The 21,540-nt window shown below is 41.0% G+C and overlaps 1 protein-coding gene across 1 annotated transcript; it reads right to left on the reverse strand.

Annotated features, from left to right (window-relative positions):
* Positions 1-1,959: 1,959 nt before the first annotated feature.
* PGCKA1 (PDCD10 and GCKIII kinases associated 1) lies at positions 1,960-20,301 on the reverse strand. The gene is made up of 3 exons (XM_075709794.1): positions 20,207-20,301; positions 4,009-4,056; positions 1,960-2,905 (listed from the first exon to the last, which is right to left on the reverse strand). The coding sequence occupies exons 1-3, from the start codon at positions 20,299-20,301 to the stop codon at positions 1,960-1,962; spliced, it is 1,089 nt and encodes a 362-aa protein (XP_075565909.1).
* Positions 20,302-21,540: the final 1,239 nt, after the last annotated feature.

Below are 21,540 nucleotides of genomic sequence, written 5' to 3' on the forward strand. Positions count from 1 at the left end.
GCTCTGGGCATCGGGCACCTCCCTGGGGCCAGGCCGTCGGCCTGCAGGTAGGCCCGGCTCGGTGGGGCCCATGGCCAGGCTGGGCAGGGCTGCGGGGAGCTGGGGCAGGGCCCGGTGGCCCTGAGGGGCTGGAAATGGGGCCCTGGGCAGGGCAGGGGGAGCCCTTGGGGGTGGGGCAGGGACAATCAGGCCTGGTGATGCCCTTCAGGGCCCTCGCAATATAAAAGCAGACATAAATGCTGTGTCCTGTCATACCTGTAACTAGTAATATGCCATGTGCAAGTAGTCTTTCACTGTCATTCAGTATTATAGTAATCTTTGGTACACAAATGTGCACATAAAACTTGTATGCACATATAAAAATGCTTAGAAAGGCCTACTAAAGTACAGAAGTGGTAGAGAAATCAACAGTACAACAATACTTTAAAAACATATAAAGCTTTTTTTATTTTACAGATACAATGTGGTGACTTTCATCTGTAGCTGAATACAGTTCTCTTGAAGCTGAGACTTGAGGGTTTTTTATAATTGCTCCTAGGGACATCATTAATGTTTTGAGAAACGGAAATCTTGATTTGGGCTTGCGTATTTGGAGGAAAAGAGGGAATTTGCATTTAAACAGGAATAATTTAAATATCTACATGTTACTTAAAACCCACCTCCTAATATTCTGATCCTTAAGTGTGTTAATGGTTAGACTAGGATTCAGCATATGCTGTTGGCAAATACATAGTTGGTGCTTTTCATATATCTAGTGAAGGATATATCTTACAGTATTTCTTTTATGCAACCGTTACATAATCAGAAAATGCATAAAGCACAAAAGCCACCAGATGATTTTTCATATGATTAAAAAAATTTATTAAAAGTTTATAACAGACTCAGAAACCACAAAATGTCAGTATAGAAATGTCAAGAACTTTCTGTTTCAACCATTAAGATCCTTTTCCGGCTCTTAAGTTTAAGAACTGCAGCAGAGCCAGGGATGGGTCCAGACCGGCTCTTGCTGTTTGTATATAAACAACACACATCTTGGTGGGCAAGTTTGAGACACAACCTGTTTGCAAACGGTATTGTTAAGGCAAGCGATGTATACTTGGAAAATTTAGCAGAGTTGAGAGATCTCAGGCTGTAGTTTTACAACAGTTTTAATCTATTCAAACTGGTAGGACTGAGTTTTGATCCCTCTCCAGCACCTCTGGTAGTCTGTGTGCAATTCTTACGTGAGCTACTTCAGCTCATTAAACCAAGAGAAATTTACCCACTCTCTTGGATTTGGCTAGGCTTCTGCTGTTCTAATGAACTGAAGCAGGTCACTTGGGGTATCAAACAAAGTCCAGGGGAGGTGTAAGGGAAGAGGTGAGGTTATTGTCCTAGTGCCAGCTGCACAGGTACAGATTTAGGCTTCAGCCAGAATGGAACCATAACTGCAGTGAAGTGCAAGCCAAGCTGCCTTCCCTATTTCATACTTCATTAGGTCATAGAATTTTGGGTAAGTTGTTTTGGTTTGGGTGGTTTTTGTGCTAACATAATGAAAATCTGTGGTTTCTAACTCCGTGGCTTCTGTAGTTCTGTTTTAAATAATGGAAGTTTTCTGAACCTGGAACCTGCAGTGTGTGCAGACCCTCTTGAGGGTCAAACCCAAAGGAAACATTTGCATAAGTCCAGGTGAGGGGGGTATACAGCAGAATATCCTGTGTGGAAGAAATGATGCTTTGCCCTCCCGGTTGGCCCCATAGAGAAGAGTGTTAGCATTACCGTTAACCAAGGGAGTACTTCTGTGCCTTGGGCAGTAAAAATTAAAAGGCTGTATAAAACAGCTGAAGAGACATAGGTTTAGTCCCAACTCCTTTTATATATGCTGTTCATAACAGCTGTCCACATGTACTGTACATGTGTTCATATAGGTCCAGAAATAAAATCTGGATCTTACCCAGTGTATTAGAAAGAAACCTTCATCTAGTACTCGTCGTCATCTTCCAGGTCTTCCCCTGCAGTTGCAGCTTCCAGTGCAGCCAGAGCTGCTGCTACTTCTGCATCTTCCTCCTCAATTTCTCCGTTGATGTCTTTGTGGTTGGGGTGTGTGTGTGCCTGTGCTTCTTTGGTAGCAGTGATGCTGCCAGGAATGCCCTCACTCAAGCTTGCAGAGTCAGTTTTAAAAGGTTCAATACTGCTCTCCTTCATAGGCGAAGGTGAGGTTGCACAAAGGTCCTGGTCCTGTATTGCTGAAGGCCCAGTGTTTTGGTCTGAATGCACACAGTTGACTGAAAAGCTATCTCTTTCAACATAGTTCCTGGTTTGATTGCCATTTTGGGGATAATCAATATCTGGCAGTTGTATGGCATTTTTTTGTGTTTCCAGTTTTGCACTTCCTTTGAGAAAGGTGCTATCATCTGCAGACTGGGAGTTCCCATCTTCAATACTGTTCGGCTCATCGCAGGCTGCCTTCCTCTGCCTGCCAGCCTCTAGGTCAAGTTCTTGGCCAGACCTATTTAATTTGGTGTAAGAGTCTCTACTGCTGGCTGAAGGAGTCTCTGCTGACTGGCTGAGGGGTCCCTGTTCACTGGCTTCTTTCACTGGGTTTGCGTTGGGATTAAGCATGGGGTGCACTCCAGTGCAGGAGTTGCCACCATTGACTGCAACATCAAGCTTTGCAACACACTTCACAAGGCCGTCCTCTTGAAAATCATTACCTCCGTGGTTCCAGAGAGTTTCTTTTGTGCTGTTTACCTGGGTTTTATTTTCTGTTCTGTTTAGCTCATCCTTCTGGAGTTCATTTTTGTGTTCTTGAGTTTCATTATTCTCTTTGAATTTGGATTTATTACTGCCTTGGTCATTGTGTTTGTAGCTGTTTACTTCATGAACGCATTGAGGCGATTGTACTTCTTCTGGGTCAAAAATATAGCTGGAGTAAGGAAAATTTGTAGAGGAAACATTAATTATGCTGTTAATGTAATTAGAAAAAAGATTAAGCTTAAATTTTTAAGCTGGAGATCTTGAGGAACTGGTATCACTAAGCTTTACCTGGGGTCCTGAGAGTGAGCTAAACTGAATGGAAGTGCTGAACTATGCTGTAGGCTGCTGTCCCCTGTGCCTGACCATAACTAACCCCTGTAGTGAGATTCACCAGGAGCATAAAGAGGATGTGAGAGAACCTTGTGCTGGTTGTTGCATGTTTCCAGCTTTATTTTGTATTTTCTCTGGGGGGTAGATTAGCCAATAAGTAGTCATTACATAGATTGTTAATTAATATGTCATGTAGTTGCTAAAACATGTCCCTTTTTTCCCCTCATGTTCTTCCTTTTAGGTCTTATCTTTTTGTCCTTTTTTCTTACTTTTGTCCCTTCCTTTTTCCTTTCTTACTTACTTTTTTTCTCTTGTTCCTAACTTTTCCTTGACTTATTTCTTCTGGAGCACTTCTCTTTTCTTTATCTCCCCCTTTTTCTCTCATAGCACCAGTTTTCCTTCCCACTTCCTTACCTCTTGTGGAGATGTGGCCAAGGGAAGGAGTAACCATCAAGTGGGGCTGAAGTGTTGTCTTTCTAAAACTAGCTAGTCTCCCTCTCCAGGGAGACTTTTAATGTGGGAATTGTTCCCACAACTAACTACACTTAAAAGTCATGATGGAGGCAAGGATCTGTGGTTCATTTTCATTGCTTAGGAGAGAGGGAGGACCTGACAAAGTCTGTGCTCCTCGTTCTGCTGAATTGAGGGAAGGTCACATGACCTAGATGAGAAAAAGCTTTGCTAAGGATGAGTTTTCAATGCCACACAATTCTTCTGTGGGACAGGAATTATAGAAATGGACCTCAATTACAGTAAATCAAAAGGACATTCACAGGAAATCAGTATGTCTGTGCTCTGGCATGACTTTAAAGATACTGTAAACTTTGGGAAAACTCCAACCTTGTAAATAGGCTTAATTTAAGCAACAGGTGTAGAGGAGCACAGACACGTGCTTTAATGCATTTCTTTTATTCCGTCTAAGCAACTCTTATTCTGTTGTACCTTTGTATCATTTTGCAGCACCTGCACCCCATCTGGATTTTCTTTAATCTGAAAAGAGAGAGAGGGAAGGCAAGGGAGAGGGGAAGTGAGTAAAGCATTATGAAATTAATGTGTGGGCAATTGCATTGAAAATGATGCTCATGTTTAGGAGAGATTTATTAGCTAAAAAGAAAGGTGCCTACACAAGAATGGATGCAGTACAGTTCAAGGTCTTTCTAGGTTGCACTGACAGTGGCCTTTAGTTGGGGAAGAATCTGGGGAAGAGTTTAACAGTTCTTAAACAGCTAGTGGTGTTCTCCCAGGCTATTTTCCTAAGCAATTTTATGATTTGGAGACTCTGAAGTTGGAGAGTAGTCATGATTTGGTTTTGGGTTTTTTTGGGGTGTGGTTTTGTTTTGTTTTGTTTTAATTTGGCAGCTATTCCATGGATTTGTCCAGTTGTTTTCTGAACTCCAGTAAACTGGTAGCACCTACAGCATCCTTTACTTGGGAGTTTCACAGCCCAGCCTTGCCTGCGTGAAGAAGCACTTGCTCTTGTTTGACTTCAACCTGGTTCTTACTAGCAGTATTTGATGACTTCTAGGTCTTCTATTAGAACAGACGGTGAACATCATGTTCTATTGCCACTATGGTACAGGTTCTGTACTGTGTCTTCAGTTCTGATATGCAGTCTGAAGAATCCTCATCTTTTTAAATGTTACCCATACTGACATTGTTTCATGCCTCTAGACTGTCCTTGTGGTGGTTCTCAGGGCCTTTTGCAATTCAACATCCTTCTTAAATGAGGTGTGGGAACCACAAATGCAGAGTTCTCACGGTGTGGGGAATCACAGATTTATTCTTTCCTAATAGTTCCTGTCTCCACTCAGTTGGCTCTGTGACAGCTACTGAGCACTGAGGTGACATTTTTGTGAAACTCTCTCTTAGACACAGACATATTGCTGGGATTGGCACTTTATGCACGTGTTGGACCTGCTTTTTACTATGGTAAATTGTCAGAGTTTGACTAGAGCTAGCAGAGTGTTTGTATTTTGCTACACCTCTGTATACTGCAAGCTTTCTGTGTACGTGTGTCATTGCCTGACCCAATGAGATGCTAAGAGCTATCTATTACATGGTTCATATATCAAAGTCTTTTTATTATGGGAAGAAATAGTTTGCTAATTTGAGCCCTTGAGAACTTTTATGTTCCGAACCTGAAGTGGAGACACAGATCTGAACATCCCAAAAGCCTAGAAAAAACATTATTCTTTATGGGTTGGGGCTATCCTATTTCAAGTTAATCAAGTCAGGACAGGTTGTTAATATGTTTTGTCCATTGTCACTCAAGCTTGCTCTTTTTCTCTTGAGATGTTCTACAACCTTGCATACTTTTGCCATTGCCTAAGGACAGCAGCTCACTTCCCATAGAACAGAAATTGATGATGCAAGGTCAGGGTATTTTCTAGAGTGATTTATTCACAAAACACCAAAGGAAAGTAGTATTGATTAATTCTTACCAGGCATAGCCTGAACTGCACACCAGTGATTTTGCTAGCAGAAATTACAATCAAAGCTCTCTGTTGTATGGGCTTATCGTCTCGCTCTTTTTCCTCTAAAATCTGACTTCCTCTGGTGTTAGCACTGAACAAAATACCTGATGTCAAGCTCCTGATTCTGAGAGCCTCTAAGGGCCTACAACTATTCAGCAGCTGATTTTAGCTAAGGTGTAGCTGCTCCTACCTATGCTTTTTGTCTTTGTCTGCATATGAACAGTTTTGGAGCAGAAAATTCTATCAGGTGTAGCTAGCTTGTTGTAGCTCGGTGCCTGTTGGGATGGCTTGTAAGCCAGCTGCTTTGTTTCCTCTGTCTTGGTGCTGCTTCTCTCTCTTCCTTAAACACATTCTCCCTTCCACACTTCTGCTGATCTTGTGCTGTGTCTCGTTGTCCCCCACCCCTCAACAGTGTCATTGCAGGAATTCTGGTATGGGGCTTTTCATCTGAAGAGGATGCTTCAGATGAACTGGTGAGGTGGTCGTGTGTACAGATGCTCCTTATGTGCCGTTGCTCTACAGTACAAAGGTGTTTGGACAGGTTTGACTAGATATAGGGCTTATCTGAGCTGGCTGGCATAGCCATCTTTTCCAGCCAAAGACAAATTCTTAATACTATTTGCTTCGATTGTGTTAAAAGCTAAATTAGCTATAGCCCTTCTTTAGGTTGAGACTGATTTGAAGCTAATTCGGTTGAGCTAAGCCCTATGTGGACACTTCTTTTGGTTTGACTGACATCTTTAGTTTTAGCTTAAACCTGCTTCTAAACTGAAAGAACAAAAACTGCATAAAGTTGACCAGCTATTGATAGACTCAACCTTCAAGTCTCAGTGGTTTGCAGGTTACCACATATTAGATAAGTCACTGTGCGATTTCTGTTCATGGGAAAGGCTGTGTAACTTTGCTTATGTTAAGCCTCTTTCTATACATTTACCATCCCTCATGCTTGCCATGGGCTAAGAGTATGCAAATATTATTTCAGGTCTGCTAAATCATGATAAATTCACTTGCTGTCAGTTGCAATGTGAGCCCACTGAAATGCCCACGTGGCCTTTGGCTTGGCTTTAAAATGTATAGGTTTGGTGAAACCAGTCCTGGTTTGTATGCAGACCAGTTCTGAGAACAGATACTGCTTCTAGCTGGGTGTGGGCACCTCAGGTCAGGCTGCTTCTGTTTAAACTTTTATCTATCAAATTTCCTACTCAGTGCTTTTATTTATAACTTTTTGTGATTTTTAAATCACAAAATCTTGCTCATAGGTTTTAAGCATTAGGAAGTGCTAATTGATGTCCTTTATTCTGCTGTAAAGATTCCTGTGATTGTCATAGAAGGCAATTATAAATGGAAATTACTGTTGTTTTCATAGGAAGCACTTTCCCATTTTTTTAATTACAGGTACTGTTTGAATTATCTCTGCAGCTACTGCGTTAAGCTTTTCCACTTACTAGTTACAACTGGATCTGTCCTCTGGCTTGAATAAACTATTACATATGGAAATACTTTATGTTGTATTATCTTATAAATTATTTCACATCTCTGAAATAGGAACATGGTTTTACAATGTTGCTGTCTGAACACTGTTGGTTTTTTTTACCTTGCCCTTTTCTTCCATATTTATAATAATCTTTCAAGTGGAGTTGGCAAATAAGTCTGGGGAATAAATTGCTTTTATAGCATGAAAAAGCATGCTTTAATCCTACTTATCTTGTTTTAGGTACCTTGCTCTAAAGACTTGTGTATTGTGTGATGTTCGTAGTTCCATTAACGGATAAGTAGTTTTAATAAGCTCCTGTCTGGAGCAGTTTGAATCAAGCACATGCTACAGACTTGCAACAGAAAAAGTGTTAGAGAGCTCAAGCAATGGATAATGATATGTTATCTGATACTGAGTTTGAAACATTGCATCCTTTTATGTGCAAACTTTTTTTGCCTTTTTATAAGCCATTTATTCCCTGAGATATTCTGTGCTGCTAAATTGATCATATAATTTCAGATGATCATGATATGATATGGAATGCTCCCTTGCAGAATACTTTTGGGACTAGTTCTCCCCTGGCCCCCCCCGCCCCCCCCCAAAAGGCTGTCTGTCTAAAGTGGCAGTAAAATGCTTGGCCTTAACGTTTAGATCCTCAGAATTCAGATGAAATTGCCATTAATCCTAGGCATCATTCTTTCTCAATCACGAAATTCCTGAAGGCCTGTATATTTCTGTCACTAGTTATTATGCAGTCACTTAATCCTGAACACTAACACATCATCTGGCATTAACTAAAATGTTAAGTACAGGTGTTTTTTGTTTTTTTTTTTAGGCAGGCACTGGAACACTTGGAGCATTTACAGGAAGGAGAAAGAGCTGTTCAGGTGAGAGGAGTGAGGGAGGCCTAGAATTTTTTTTTTTTAACTCTGCTTAATTTTGAAGTTTCACCTCCCCAGCTTTGAGTAGCTGCTGAATAGTGTGGCCAGCAGGACTAGGGAAGTGATTGTCCCCCTGTACTCAGCGCTGGTGAGGCCGCATCTTAAATACTGTGTTCAGTTTTGGGCCCCTCACTACAAGAAAGACATTGAGGTGTGGGAGCATGTCCAAAGGAGGGCAGTGAAGCTGATGAAGACTTTAGAGCACAAGTCCTATGAGGAGCGGCTGAGGGAACTGGGGTTGTTTAGCCTGAAGAAAAGGAGGCTGAGGGGAGACCTTATCGCTCTCTACAACTACCTGAAAGGAGGTTGTAGTGAGATGGGTGTTGGTCTCTTCTCCCAAGTAGTTAGCGATAGGACAAGAGGAAATGGGCTCAAGCTGCACCAGGGGAGGTTTAGATTGGACATTAGGAAAAATTTCTTCACCGAAAGGGTTGTTAAGCATTGGAACAGGCTGCCCAGGGAAGTGGTGGAGTCCCCATCCCTGGAAGTATCTGAAAGATGTGTAGATGTGGTGCTTAGGAACATGGTTTAGTGGTTGACTTGGCAGTGTTAGGTTAATGGTTGGACTTGATGATCTTAAAGGTCTTTTCCAACCTAAATGATTCTATGATTCTATTCTATATGAGTCTTCTAAAATGTGTCTCTGAGGCTGACCTTGTAGCAGTTTCTATAAAATCAGATTCTTGCAGCATGAGAGATTAGGATAGCCTTGTGGTTTGCATATTCAGTGTCAGTGCTTGCTTCAGTTAAAGTTATGATACTTTTCTTCAGTGAGAGAGTTGGAAGAGGCCGAGCTCTGTGTGTATTCCCCCAGCCACCCCAGCAGACCTTTAGCTGACCATGCAAAAGATAGTCTAGATGTAATGTTCTTGTAATATATTAAATGAGTGTTCACAGGAATACCTGGTGTCATGGAAGAGTAGTTTTCTTCCTTTAAAAGAACATTATATAAAAGAGCAACTATTTTAAAACCAGTTGGGAAAAAATCCTATTATGGTTATTAAGGAGGTAGTAATTAGTGTTAATTTGAGGAGAGCAGAACACCAATTCCATCAGTAAAGCAAATGCTGAAAAAGGGGAGGCTGTTTAATGTTTTTATGGTGGCACCTGCTAAAAGAATTAAATGGGATTTTTCTTAAAGTGTGAGACCTTGTTGAAGATTATAAGAATAGTGTCTGACTCCAAAAATGTAACCTTGCATTACCAACCACAATGTACTTTAAGTCTGCTTTGCTTTACCAGATTTGAGAAACACAACGTATCTGATTTTAAATTATGTAATAACATAGCTTCTATTGTCTGTTTAAACTGTAGCTATGTTATGAATAAACAAAAGGCAAATGAAAGATAATGTCATGGAAAGGGAAGGGCAAACATTTTTGAGAAATAAAAATGGTTTGACAACCTTTTTCGCTCTTTTTGGAAGTTTACATAGAAACCGAAAAAGGCCAATAATTTTCGTTCATGGTGTGTGTTTTCTTCTGTCTTGATTTTGGTGGTTGTTTTTTTTTTTTTTTTTTTTTTTTAAATGCCTCCAGGAGCAGAGGCAGAAAGGTCGGGGGAGAGCGTATTGAAATAGCTTTCCTACAGGGTCTCAAATTGATAAACTCCAGCTTGGTGACTTTTGATTGGGGTCATTCTTTTTATAAGCCAGTTGGGTTTTTTTGTTTGTTTGGGTTTTTCATCCCCTGCACCCTCGTACTTTATGAGCTGTTGCCATTTCTTTGGCTTTTCTCTCTCCTCCATTCATTCCCACTCTAAAAAGTAAGGAGTTTTTTCCTATGTGTGTCTTGTCTGGGCTGCTGAGCCTGAATGATGCATCCCAGGGGCCTGGGGCACCTCTTTTTGTTCACTTTTTCCAGTAGAGGCACCTTTCAGATGAGACCCTGCCAGTGTCTTCACCATCTTCCCTTCTGCACTTTGCATTCCTCAGTGAAACCTGTCCCTTCTCAGGGTAATGACCTGAGCTACCAGTCTCTTTGCAAAGGACACAAACCCTCTCTCATCAAAATTAAGCCTGTCTGCCTCACTACTAACACAAACAGAATTTACTTAGTGGGGTTTTTTTGCTAGTGAGGTCTCATTTAAATGCCAAATGCTAACCAGCTAGGGGACATATTCACAGAAGCAAATGTGGGAAGAGCAAGTGTCTGCAGAAAAATATGTGCAGAGAGAATATAAAGAATTTGGGGTGGGAATAACCTTAGAAAGCTTTAGCACTTGGTAAGCTTCTCCTAGTGGGAGGTGCAGTTTGCCTTCTGTGCTGAGTAAGCATTCACACCTCAGAAGATTTCAGAGGCTGTCCTCACCATGTGCCAAGGTCTGAGAAAGGCTCAGGTGTGTCGAGGTTGGAGGTCGAAAGTGCAAAGTGTTACTGAGGGGTGGAGGCAGAGGAACAATTGATCTGGATGACAGGTAATATAAAAGAAGGATAGAAAGACTGTGGCACAGATGGTAGAGCTGAGAAGAACTATATTTAGAAATTTAGAAAACTAGTAAACATACAGTAGAAAAAAATACCCCAGCCTGTGGTAGAGGGAGAGATAAAATAACGGGGAAAAGGTTGTAAAGGAAGAAAGAGTAGGGACATAACTTCATTAGCCACGCATTGTGCAGGCTGATGGCTACTTTTGGGTGAATACCATCTGCAAGAACTGTCTCACTTTGCTTAAAATACAGAGAACTCTTCAAATCCTGTGGTTTTTTTCCTGACCTTAGTCACTATTCTGAGGCCAGAGGCCCTCCAAAGAGAGAGAGGGGGGGGGAAAAAAAACCCCAAACCACCTGTTCTGGGCCCAGAATCCTTTCCTGCTAATGCTCTGTGGAGACTGACACCACTGAGGAAACCTCTGGAGCTGACAGATAAATGTCTTCTGAAACCAAATTGCTTTTCCACAAAACTCCAGATTATCTCTACCCTTGTATCTGAAAGTTACAGCCCAATTTGGCTGGAACAGTCACATTTAGCATACAGGTGACAGCCAAAAAAAATAGTGAAAAACAAAACCACATAGAATGTCTGATGGTTTTTAGTGAGTGTCTAGAGCCTTTGGCAACTGTTGTCTTAGCGTAGTTGTTACGGAGGCGACAATTTGATAACTAGTCTGTGCTTAACTCTTCATTAAGACCAATGCTTAAAGCTGGACTGAAATCTGTCTACATTCCTTTTTTTCTGACTGATTCTTAGTCTGGAAATTTCTTTTAAAAGTGCTTCAGGAACAACTGAATTGTCATATATAATCTAAAATAAATGAACTAACCTGAAGAAATACCATAATATACTCCATTACAGGAAGCAGGCCCTGCCTCATGGGTTCTTTTCATCTTTTTGTCTGTACCTGAATTGACTTCAGTCTCTTTGCTCACACTTTCTTAAAGTTCAGCACTGAAGTGTTGTTTCCATACTTCAGCCATCATGCAGTCCAGCCCTAGTGAGAATACCTGGCTGTGTCGTCCTGCTGACGGAGTATGACCTGTGGATTGACTCTGAGTCACCCTGCAGTCCCTGTTGTCTGTGTTGCTCTGCAAGAAAAGGGAACCGTGCAAGTGTTTTTCCTGGTGTGGCTTGGTTTACCCACCTGTTTTGAGGGAGGCAGGCTCTATATTTGGGAATAAGGAGAGTCAGTATCTGCCAGAAAGAGCCTTATGCTATCCTGCCAGCACAAGGTTATTGCTAAGGTTATCACTGCCTGTGCTTCCCCTTACTACTACTCCCCCTCAAATGTGCTCTTTTCATTTACTTTACAAGGAAAGCTGGGGAGCTGCACAGGTCTACCAGCCACTTCTATTCTCCACTGAGGCCTTATTTGCCCAGTGAACGGTTTGCATGCATCTCTAGTACAGCTAACTGTGAAGATAACAGAAGTTGACACAGAGGCACCCATCAAAGGCTCATATAAAACTTCTTCAGCCACAGCATAGCTATAGTAGTGACTTATGGCAGTCAGCTTCAGCTGTTTGACTCCCCTTGCCACTCTCTGCTTGTTCCTTTTCAGATTGGATCCCCTGTTTTTCACAGATAAACGTCATTATTGCATGAATGCAAATAATCCTTACACTATCTTCAGCTGTTGAGAAGAATATTTATATGCTTTTTTGAAGATGATTCTTCCCCTTTTCTTTCCCTGGCCCGGCTGAATTGAGCCCATGGATTGTATGTTGTTCAAGGCAATGGCCTGATTCTTTATGTGCTTCTGTGACTGAAGCATCAAACTTCTGGGTGATATTACACACTGGCACTGTGAACAGACAATGGCTGTTTGTTTCAGTGAGGGAAGAATTTGATGTATTCATGCTATTCAAGGCATGAAGTTTGGGGTTGATTTTGTGTGTAGGGACTTGGTATAATTTATGCTTCTTCCCAGTGAAGCCATAAAACTGATTTAGACTCATTCTAGTTTTTTCAAGGGAGAAAAGCTACTTTAGCCAGGGCAGGTATCAAAACCTGGAGATTCTCATGCCTCAGAAGCATGGGTTGCTTGTTATCTGGGAATTTATAGGACTTGCTCAGTTATGGCTTCATACACTTTGATGCTTTGTATTCTGACATAAAGTAGTTCTTTTGTTACTGAGGAAGTAGCTCTGATAGCACAATGTGTTTCTGCTTCAGCAAGGTAATACGTGACAGGATAACAGAACCCTTAAATGACAAAGGTATGTGAGCAGTCATAGCAAGGGGAGAAGCAAACCAAGTGACACTTAAGCAGAATTGTTTCAAATTAGCTTAATCCCACACTCTTCAGGAGATTAAAGCAGGGGATTAAAGAGCACATTGATTTAATAACAAACACTGTGCTTGCCTATTGAACCTTCAATACAGCATCAGCTAATCACCAAACTATGGCCTGCTTGCCAAATAACCAGTGGGAGTAATGTTACCATGATTTTCACCTCTATCTGCATGGCATCATCTGAAAATTTATGCATTTATTAAGTGTTTATCCAGGAAATTTGCAATAATAATAATAATTGACAAAAGATTGCACTTACTGTGCTCTTTGTCCCAGGATCACAACATTAGTAGTCAACACTAATTACTGTGTACATGAAATAGGACAAACTGCATATTATATCTTTGGATTATTCATAACAGCATCTCAGGGAGAGTGCAGTCTCCTAGCAGAGAGGTGTGTCTACTGTGCAGAAGTCAATTATGTCCTCTAATTGTGGGTGCGTGCTGTGGCATTTCTCAGTGCTGGGGAAGAGCATCCTGCCAGTGTGATGTCTGGCTGTACAATCTGATGAGAAGCGACTCTGGCAGTCAGGATGCTCAGAGTAACAGAAATATCTGCTTACATTCATATTCTCACTCCAAGAGCTGAGAAAAGGTCAGATTTAGCCTGATTCTGCTGATATTAGAAAAATATGTGCTCATTATCTTACATATGTGCAGCTGTAACACCAAGAAACTATGCCAGTATAGTTGGCAATGGTGATACCTGCCAGTTGTTACATCCCAGTGTAAATACTTTACCTGGAATGGGGAGCACCTGAGTTGATGCAAATGCAACACCAGAAATGGCCACCCTTCTTTGCAGCTGCTCTCTCCCCATGCCCCCAGGTATCTAGCTATGTTTTTGTCAGATCCTGATGGTATTTCTGCTCCTACCTTGCCCCTTCACCTTCTGGCTTTTTCATGCAGCTGTTTTGCACCAAACTACGATGCAGTGGCAGGCAGGTCTCAAGGCAGGGAAGCTTGAGTGTTGCCAGTTCAGCTTGAGCGCACCTGCACTTGTTTGTGGGTTTGATGGCGGAAGGGGAAGGTAATGAAAAGTAGATGCTATCAGTTTTACAAAAGGTGTTTTGTTTTGAGTTGTAACTGTTGATTATTGCCTAAGCTGATCTTCCGAAAAATGTAATAATATGCATAGCTATGTTAAGTCCTACTGGCTCCTCCTCAAAATGTCCTTCTTTCCAAACCAGTAAGGTCAGCCAGATCTTCCACTTACCCCTGGTGGCTTCCTGACAGTCAGTATATGAAGTCCCATGTTTTATTCTCGTCATAGATTCCTATTTCCACTCTGCCAACGTTTTTTATTTTAAAGTAATTCTTGTACTATTTCATTCACTGACTAATCTCTCTGGTAGCTGTAGGCTTTTTTGTAAACACATCTGAAAATTAAGGCCAGCTCACAGACAAGGTGGACCTTTTGTGAGGCCCTTATTACTGCAGTTAAGACTGCCCTAGAGGGCACATGGGCTGCAACTTAGAGGTGATCTGAACATGTCCTTTTTTTCCTGTTATGCATTTTGCAATTGATTTTAAATATTTATCAGATATTTAAGGGGAAATGCATTCTCTCTGACTAGTTCCTCATCACTCACAGCAGTAGGTCGCAGAACATTTCCCTACCCCCATTACTTACCATACAAAAATGTTTGTTTTATTTTTGATGATTAAAAGGAAGAGTAGGGCAAAGGGTAAAACTCTTACAATCATTAGCCAGTTTGCACAAAGGGAAAACAAATATAGCTTGTAGCATAAAAACACTCATTTCCTCTTCAGCCAAGCTTATTCCCTACATCTGGTCTTCCCGAACTTACATCACTGTCTGGTGTTTAAATTACTGAAGTTTGTATTTCCTGTCTTTTAAAATTGTTGATTCTATAAAATATAATAGCTTGTAATCTAGTGGGGCCTAAAACCCTGAATCATGTTTAGGTCCATGTTGTGCAGAGGCAAACATAGAAATGCACTCTTTCCCAAGGGATGCATGGTCTAAATGTGTGACAAAGCAAAAAATGGGTATGATAAGCAGGTGGTCATGTACGTGTGAAAGAATCAGTCAGCAGAGAAACTATATTTGATTCAGTAATTGTGTTAGGCTAGGCCCAAGTGGGGATCTGTGTTTGGGAACATAGCTGGAGCCTCAAAATAGCTATAGCCAGTTTTTATGTAACAAAGAGGGAATGTATCTGAAATCTCATCTCTCTTGGTAGGTTAAAGTGTCTCTTTGCAACCTTGTGTGACTTTGCACTTTGGGAAATGGATTCTTGGGTTCCAGCCTTTGGTCTGAAAAACCTTCTTGCATCCAATGTCTTTTTAAAGCACTTAAATAGAAAGAGCTCTAGAATCAGGGGCTGAGATAGCACTGCCAGGGGGCTACAATTCACAGGATCCTTTGCTTACGCTTTGTCTGGAACAGCTCCCTTCCCAGTGGCAGGCTTCAGCAGCCTTCTTCACAGCATGCCATCAAGGATGTGACTTCGAGAGCTGTGAGACATGGCTTTGAGGCGGAGGGTCAAACTGAACTAGGGCTGCTAATTTATGAGGGAATTCTCTAACCCTTTGAATACTGTGTAAAATAATCACCACCTCCCTTGTGGTTTTAACTGGGAGTTGCTGTGGCTGCTGTGTTTTAGGTTGAACGTTGTGCTCTAAGTTTGTGTGAGATGTGGCTTTAATGCATCTGCCAGGCTTTGGAGCCTCAGCAACACCATGTGGTTTCAAGGCACAAGAAATCTGGTATAGCCACGCCCTAGGGCAAGGGGTTCATAAGCTCTCAGTAGGCTTGGCTGGGTATCCAGCTGAAGTGCCTCGTCCCTCCTGGCTTAGACGCATGTGGATATTTGATTATAAATCCTTGCTCTTAACTTGGACTCCCTGTTCTATCATGTATTTGGCCAGACAGCCTTTCCTGATTCCCAATACAAATAGTCTGCTTATTTTACAATTCCCAGATGAGCTTGGCAGGAGATATTTTTCTGAGACCTGTCAAGATGGTAGGAACTCTGGTATGCCCATCAAAACAGCTTTAGTCAGCTAGACACCTGGGTGGAATTGCAGTGTCTGTGGACTTCCAGAGAATGCTGCCATTTTCGGTTTTGGGCTTGGGCACTTAAAATTCACAAAAGTGTCACTAGGACACTAAAAGTATTAGAGTGAACACAATTAATAATGCAGTTGAAATAAGAAATCCTTCAAAATGCCCTAATTTCCTGACTCTGCTTAAAAGGCTCTATCCTGACTGGACGATATACATATGTGTGATACACAATAGACTGGCCTGGGCTTAGTCGAATGGAAGGTTGAATAGGGTCTGAGGACAGGTTGTCCGTATGGATAACTTCTTTTTATGCTGGCTAGGCGTTACACAGCAGAGAATCTGGGTCCCACTGGCATAGCAGTGGTACGGGTAGAAACTGAGCATTGGCAGCTGATTTATGTCTTTCCTCCCTGAGAACAGCAGAGACTTCACGTGCATCATATGTATGATGCGGTGAATCTTTTCAAGAGAAAACCGTGACTCGTTTGCCTCATTTGTCCAGTCTTGCAGAACAGCTCAGATTGAGCTAGAGGAAGTGGCTTGTCATTTTTATGCCATAATCTTTGTGATAAAGAAATGACATAGCAGGTTAAGTTGTAAGGTTGATTTCTATATGCATGTATCTCTCCTTAGGTGTCATACGCAAATAAGTATAGATAAATAAAAAGGTCTTAAACAGGGAATAGGTCCATGGTAGTCAAGCAGTTTTCTCTTCCCATTGATAAAATTGTCTCATTATTTGCTCCCCAGCTTTGGAAACACAACTACTGAAGTCCTGGTTATGGATTTCAAAGGGTCATTGCTCTTATGCCTCAGGGACTTCTCAAGGGAATAGTAGGAAGACATACAGAGAAGTTGTTTGACTTGATTGCATGAGGCTGCTTAAAGAAAAGTGTATGGTGATTGATGTATGCCATAAATGCCCAAGTTCCAGGTTTTTTATGCTTATTTTAGAATATGAGGTAGCTTATAAAGATGTTGCAGTAAAAACAAAAGCTATAATTTGGGAATTCTGTTCCATGTTCACATCATTTTAGTGTAGCTGCTAAAGGCTGTTATTTGCTCCTAATAATTTCTGAAATATTTGAATACTCTAAAACACTCCTCTGTTCCCTGTCCTCTCGTGTAGTTCCTCTTCTGTACCTTCACAAGAGGCTTTTTCCAGGTTCTTGCTAGAAATATCTGTACTTTGAGGTGTTACCTAATGCCTGTCCTATGTATTTCCCCTTGTCATATTAGCTGGGGGAGCAAACCTAAGTTTGAACTGCTCTATCCTGCTTCAGTGATATTCTCTAATTTCAACCCTGTTCAGTGGCCTGGTCTGAGCATCCTGAAGACCATGAGCCTTTTACACTGGATGCATCCATATTCTGTGTGCCTACTTGAGAAACAATCCTACACGGAAATCGGTGGGGATATTTTGGTTTACTTCAAAAAAAATCTTGATGAGTCCCTCCATTGACTAATTTCTGACTAGTTGTCTATTTCACTGGAAATACTGAGGTTTTTTATATGTGTGTTATTGTTCTTCACACTTTCTTTTTTTTCCTAATGGTTGAACCATTTCTCCTGGCATAAAAATTATGTACGTTTCCACATCTGGTGATTTTTTTTTTTTTTTGTTTCCCCCGGTAGGTCTCTCAGACCTATCTTTAAAATATTAAGGGAAATGAGAAAAACTAAAGGTCTGTGATAGCTTTCTTACAGATGCTTCTAGTTCTGTCTATAGGCCTAGCTGAAGAAGTGAGACTTCAACCTCTGGATGAAAGATGAGGTAACGAAGAAGGACTTAATAACTTCACAGGACTCAATAAATTTAGGTCTCAAAGAGTAGAGAGAGAGGATAGAAGCATGCTGCTTGATCCATCGATATATTAAAGGCTTTGGTAAATTTTGAGGACTGAGAATATTCAAGAGTTCCTGAGAGGTCAAAGACATCTGTTAAAGATAGCAATAGTTGAAAGATGTTGCTGTCCCTGGTGAAAATCAGATTGAAATTTTAGCTGAATTTGAGGAAGGGCAGATGCTGAGGTCAGAAAGGTACATTTGAAGAAAACAACAATATGTCAGGGTCTGCAGTTGACATTTACTTTTCGCTTAAGTCCCTTTTTGGCTGTGTGTGAGATGCTGCTGAGCAAACTGATGAATCAGAGTGCCTAATAAGGCATAGCTGGGTAATCTCAAAACCTATATGTGACTTAAACATGAAGTAGCACTAAACTCAGGTGCTGACCTGAAAACTGGGGTATTGCTGGTCACTCAGGTCACTGGTTTGAACTGGTATGGTGGTCACTAAGATCCTGTAACAATGCAGGATCCACATGACAATGTGAATACAAAGCAAATTTTCTCCTGGCCATGATGTGGCCTTAGTTTCCTGCACCCTCACCAGAGGGGACCGGGAGAATGCAAATAAGGACAGAATCTGCCTTTCAGAATATTTATTACTCTGGGGCTGAATGAGCCAGGAACTGGACAGTTTGATTTTCTTCGCAGTACTGACAGGAAAGCAAGCAAATCCTTTGCCTTGCATTTTGTATGTCAGCACAACTGGCTGTGGAGCTGCTTGTTTTGTGTCTTCTGGCTCAGAAGTCACTTTTCCTTACGCTTCCATTTGCAGAATCAGCTGAAGACTGTGAGCCTGCTTAAATATAGAAGTATTTTCTAGATATGGATTGTTTCTCAACTGAATATATACATATATATATAAAAATATGAATATATATAAAGACTATTTTTGTAGCCTCCTGGAATAATTTAACTTTTATTGTATCAGTTTTATGGATGCTGATATCAATGAGAAATTCTACTTCGGACATTAGGAAAATGGAAAATATCAGACAGTGAGCATGAAGACTGCAGCCTACTGCCACAGGACGAAGTTTGTGAGAAAAACTTGGCAAGTGAGACTGGTTCCCAGCGATGTTACATGGTTATGCCATGTACACTGTCACACAGCTGCCACTAGCTTGCAGCATAGCAGCACGCTGTACACTGCTATGAAATCAAGCTCTTCATTGATCCTTCGTCTGCTGGAAGCCATTGCCTCTTGTATTTGCCTGTGAGTTCTGTGCAGCAGTGAAAACCCTGAAACAATTTATTGGCCTTCTGCAGCAATTTGGGGGTTACAGATAGCAGAACCTTTAAAACATGCTGTAGAAAGACTTTGAATCTTTAGGTGTTCTCGGAAACACTTTGTGAACAGAGGAAGGTGGGAAAGGAGAGAAGGTGGAGACCTCATATGTTTTAGATGTAGAATTTTTGTAAGTTAAAATAAGAAAATAATAAACCCTATGAAAACAACAATTAAGTGTAAGTGCACTAAATGGTACAAATTAACTCATGCAATTTTGGCATTCTAGCTTATGGAAAACTACTTTTGTTTGCACGTCAGTTTTGTGGATAGGCTCAGTGCTGCTTTGTTCTCCCCCCCCTCCCCCCCCCCCCCCCCCCCGACCCCCAGGTTTTTGGAAGTGGGCGTGAAGAGACACTGCTGGAGTCTAGCAGGCCTTTATCCTTTAAGTATGCCATACATTTTTACTTAAGCAAGCAATATTCTGAAAGTAGGCTCAGATGTCTATGGAGATTGCTTCAAAAAAGGTATTGGAGTTTTTTGTGTATATGCCTTTAGGCAGGATTGAAGCCAGGTAGGATATGTGATCTCAGCTGTGGTATTCAATTGTAGCTTTGTGTCCCCCAAAATCATCTTGCCCTGAATATTTCAAATGCTTCTGATTTGTTTATTTCATCTGAAATATTGCTGGTGGCAGGTATTGTGGTGGTGGTGTAATGCTCAGAACATCAGCCTTTCTTAATACAAAGAAAATTGGATAAAGCTGTAAGCAGTTAGTATGAGTCAGTGATTCTCTTCTGTAAAAAAAGACAAAACAAAACAAAAAAAACCCAAACAACAAATGGAACAAGGAGCTTTCTTAAAATTGTCAGGATATTGCTTTTGACCATTTAATGGAATAACCTGCAGTTCTTTGTAAGGGAACTGTTAGAAGTCAGCATGCTCTCCTCCAGCCAGATCAATCCTTCTGTTTTCCAATTTGTTCTCCTTCCCCAAATCCCCCTCTATCTTTCCCCCCTTGCCTTAGCTTGTTCTTCCTGTACCATTTGCCTGCATTTCCACATTTTCTCCTTCCATTTTTCACCTGTGTTAACCGACCAAATGAGTCAACTTTGTATTGCTGGATTTCTTCTTTACAGTATCATTTTCTAAACTTCGGAGTGGAAACTGGGAAGCTTTTATTTGTTACAACAGAAATATTAGGGGCTGAAAAGAAACACAGTTCAGAACCTGTTCTGTCTGTCACCAGTGCTTGTAGCAACAAAGCATCATCATTAGAAAATATGGTGGAGTACCACAGAGAAAAAAATAATCCAGTGATGTTCTCTGTTGTGGAGTGCTGAAGTCACAATAGTGAATGGCCATTAAGTTTTAAACCTACACAAGGAGAATAAAAAAAAAAATAATCCTACCTTTCAGATTGTACTCCATCAACTGCTTGAAAGGTTTGGTTTAAATGTCTTGACCCTGCAATAGTAAAAGAACACTCTGCAAGTGGTTTCTTCATGTGCCCACAAGAAGGATACTCTGAGGTGTAGGCTGTCTACTGCAAACGATGTGGAAATATAACAACCTCCTCTTCGTGGCATTGTGTATTTTTAATTTAGACAGTGATCAAACAAATGACTTGAGTAGTACGCTCATCCCCTTGAGCTGAACTGGAATGCTAACCTGCTTAAAATGAGCATGAGCTTGCCTGCTACAGTGGATTAGGACTCATGTGAAATGTTTATACTTTAAACAACAATACAATTAGAAAATTTTCACATATGCAGTATTATAGGATTTCTTTTTTTTTCTTTGCTGGGAGCCAGGATATTTATAGTATCAGCTAAAACTTTACCTTTACTGTATGCTTGTCAGAACTTTCTCCTTCAGATTTTCACAAACTTTGAGACTTAAGAAATGCCTCTGGCATTGCAGCAATATTCTAGGTATTGGTAAAGATATTGTTCTTTCAGATATGTGTGCTCCAGGCTAAATGGAAAACTCAGCAAAATATTTTCTATGAAGAACTTGGAGAGACAGATAAATTCATGAGATAATGGTAGAATTAGAATGAAACAACGCAGATGCTTTTTCTCCTTTAAAAGTACCAATATTTTCTGTATTTCTTGTACTGAGTGGAATGTGGGCATATGCCCATGTGGATATGTGTGTGCACGCAAACCTGTAATGAATATTAATCACCAAGTCAAGCTCATTTCTGTGAAACAGGCAATGTATTTTGCTGTGGATTTTAGAATTTGGGCCATGTGCTTTCTTTCATTGTCAGCATCTCTCTGCTTGAGTGACAATAACTTGAAAAATCTCAGTGCAGCTTACGTTACAAACCACAAATCCAGATAGAGTTGTGCTTGCACCATTCTTGAAACCTGCAAGGCTTTTCTTGTAAGAGAGTGGGTTTTTTACTGGCCTTGAGATCCCTTTCAGCAGAACTCATCTAGGATCTAAGCCAAGGCAGTTCATTCCTGAATTCAGCATCCATAGGTGATGGGGCTGGGGAGGGACAATGCAAGGCAATTTCATGGTCATTGCTCTTGCTGCTGGTTTTGCTACACTGTCTTTGCATACATATTCCTTACAATTATACTTTTCAGAATTTATGGGTAAACTCTGAAGGTTCTCATAAGATTTCACTGCTACCTTTCAGGTTTGAAAGTACCATTGGCTGTATAGGTAGTTTCATGGTTGCTGTTGGCCTACAAAGTCAAGAAGACAACAATGCATAGTGTCTGACCAATAG

The sequence above is a fragment of the Pelecanus crispus genome, chromosome 4, assembly GCF_030463565.1.
Source record: "Pelecanus crispus isolate bPelCri1 chromosome 4, bPelCri1.pri, whole genome shotgun sequence".
NCBI classification, from domain to species: domain Eukaryota; kingdom Metazoa; phylum Chordata; class Aves; order Pelecaniformes; family Pelecanidae; genus Pelecanus; species Pelecanus crispus.

What these genes read in the sequence shown, in the direction of transcription:
- PGCKA1 (XM_075709794.1), bottom strand. Translation starts at nt 20,301, where the DNA reads ATGAAGAAACCACTTGCAGAGTGTTCTTTTACTATTGCAGGGTCAAGA. An exon ending in GATGGAGTACAATCTGAAAG is followed by an intron (nt 4,057 to 20,206) that starts GTAGGATTATTT and finishes CTCTCTTTTCAG; the next exon opens with ATTAAAGAAAATCCAGATGG. An exon ending in TGCTGCAAAATGATACAAAG is followed by an intron (nt 2,906 to 4,008) that starts GTACAACAGAAT and finishes TCCTTACTCCAG; the next exon opens with CTATATTTTTGACCCAGAAG.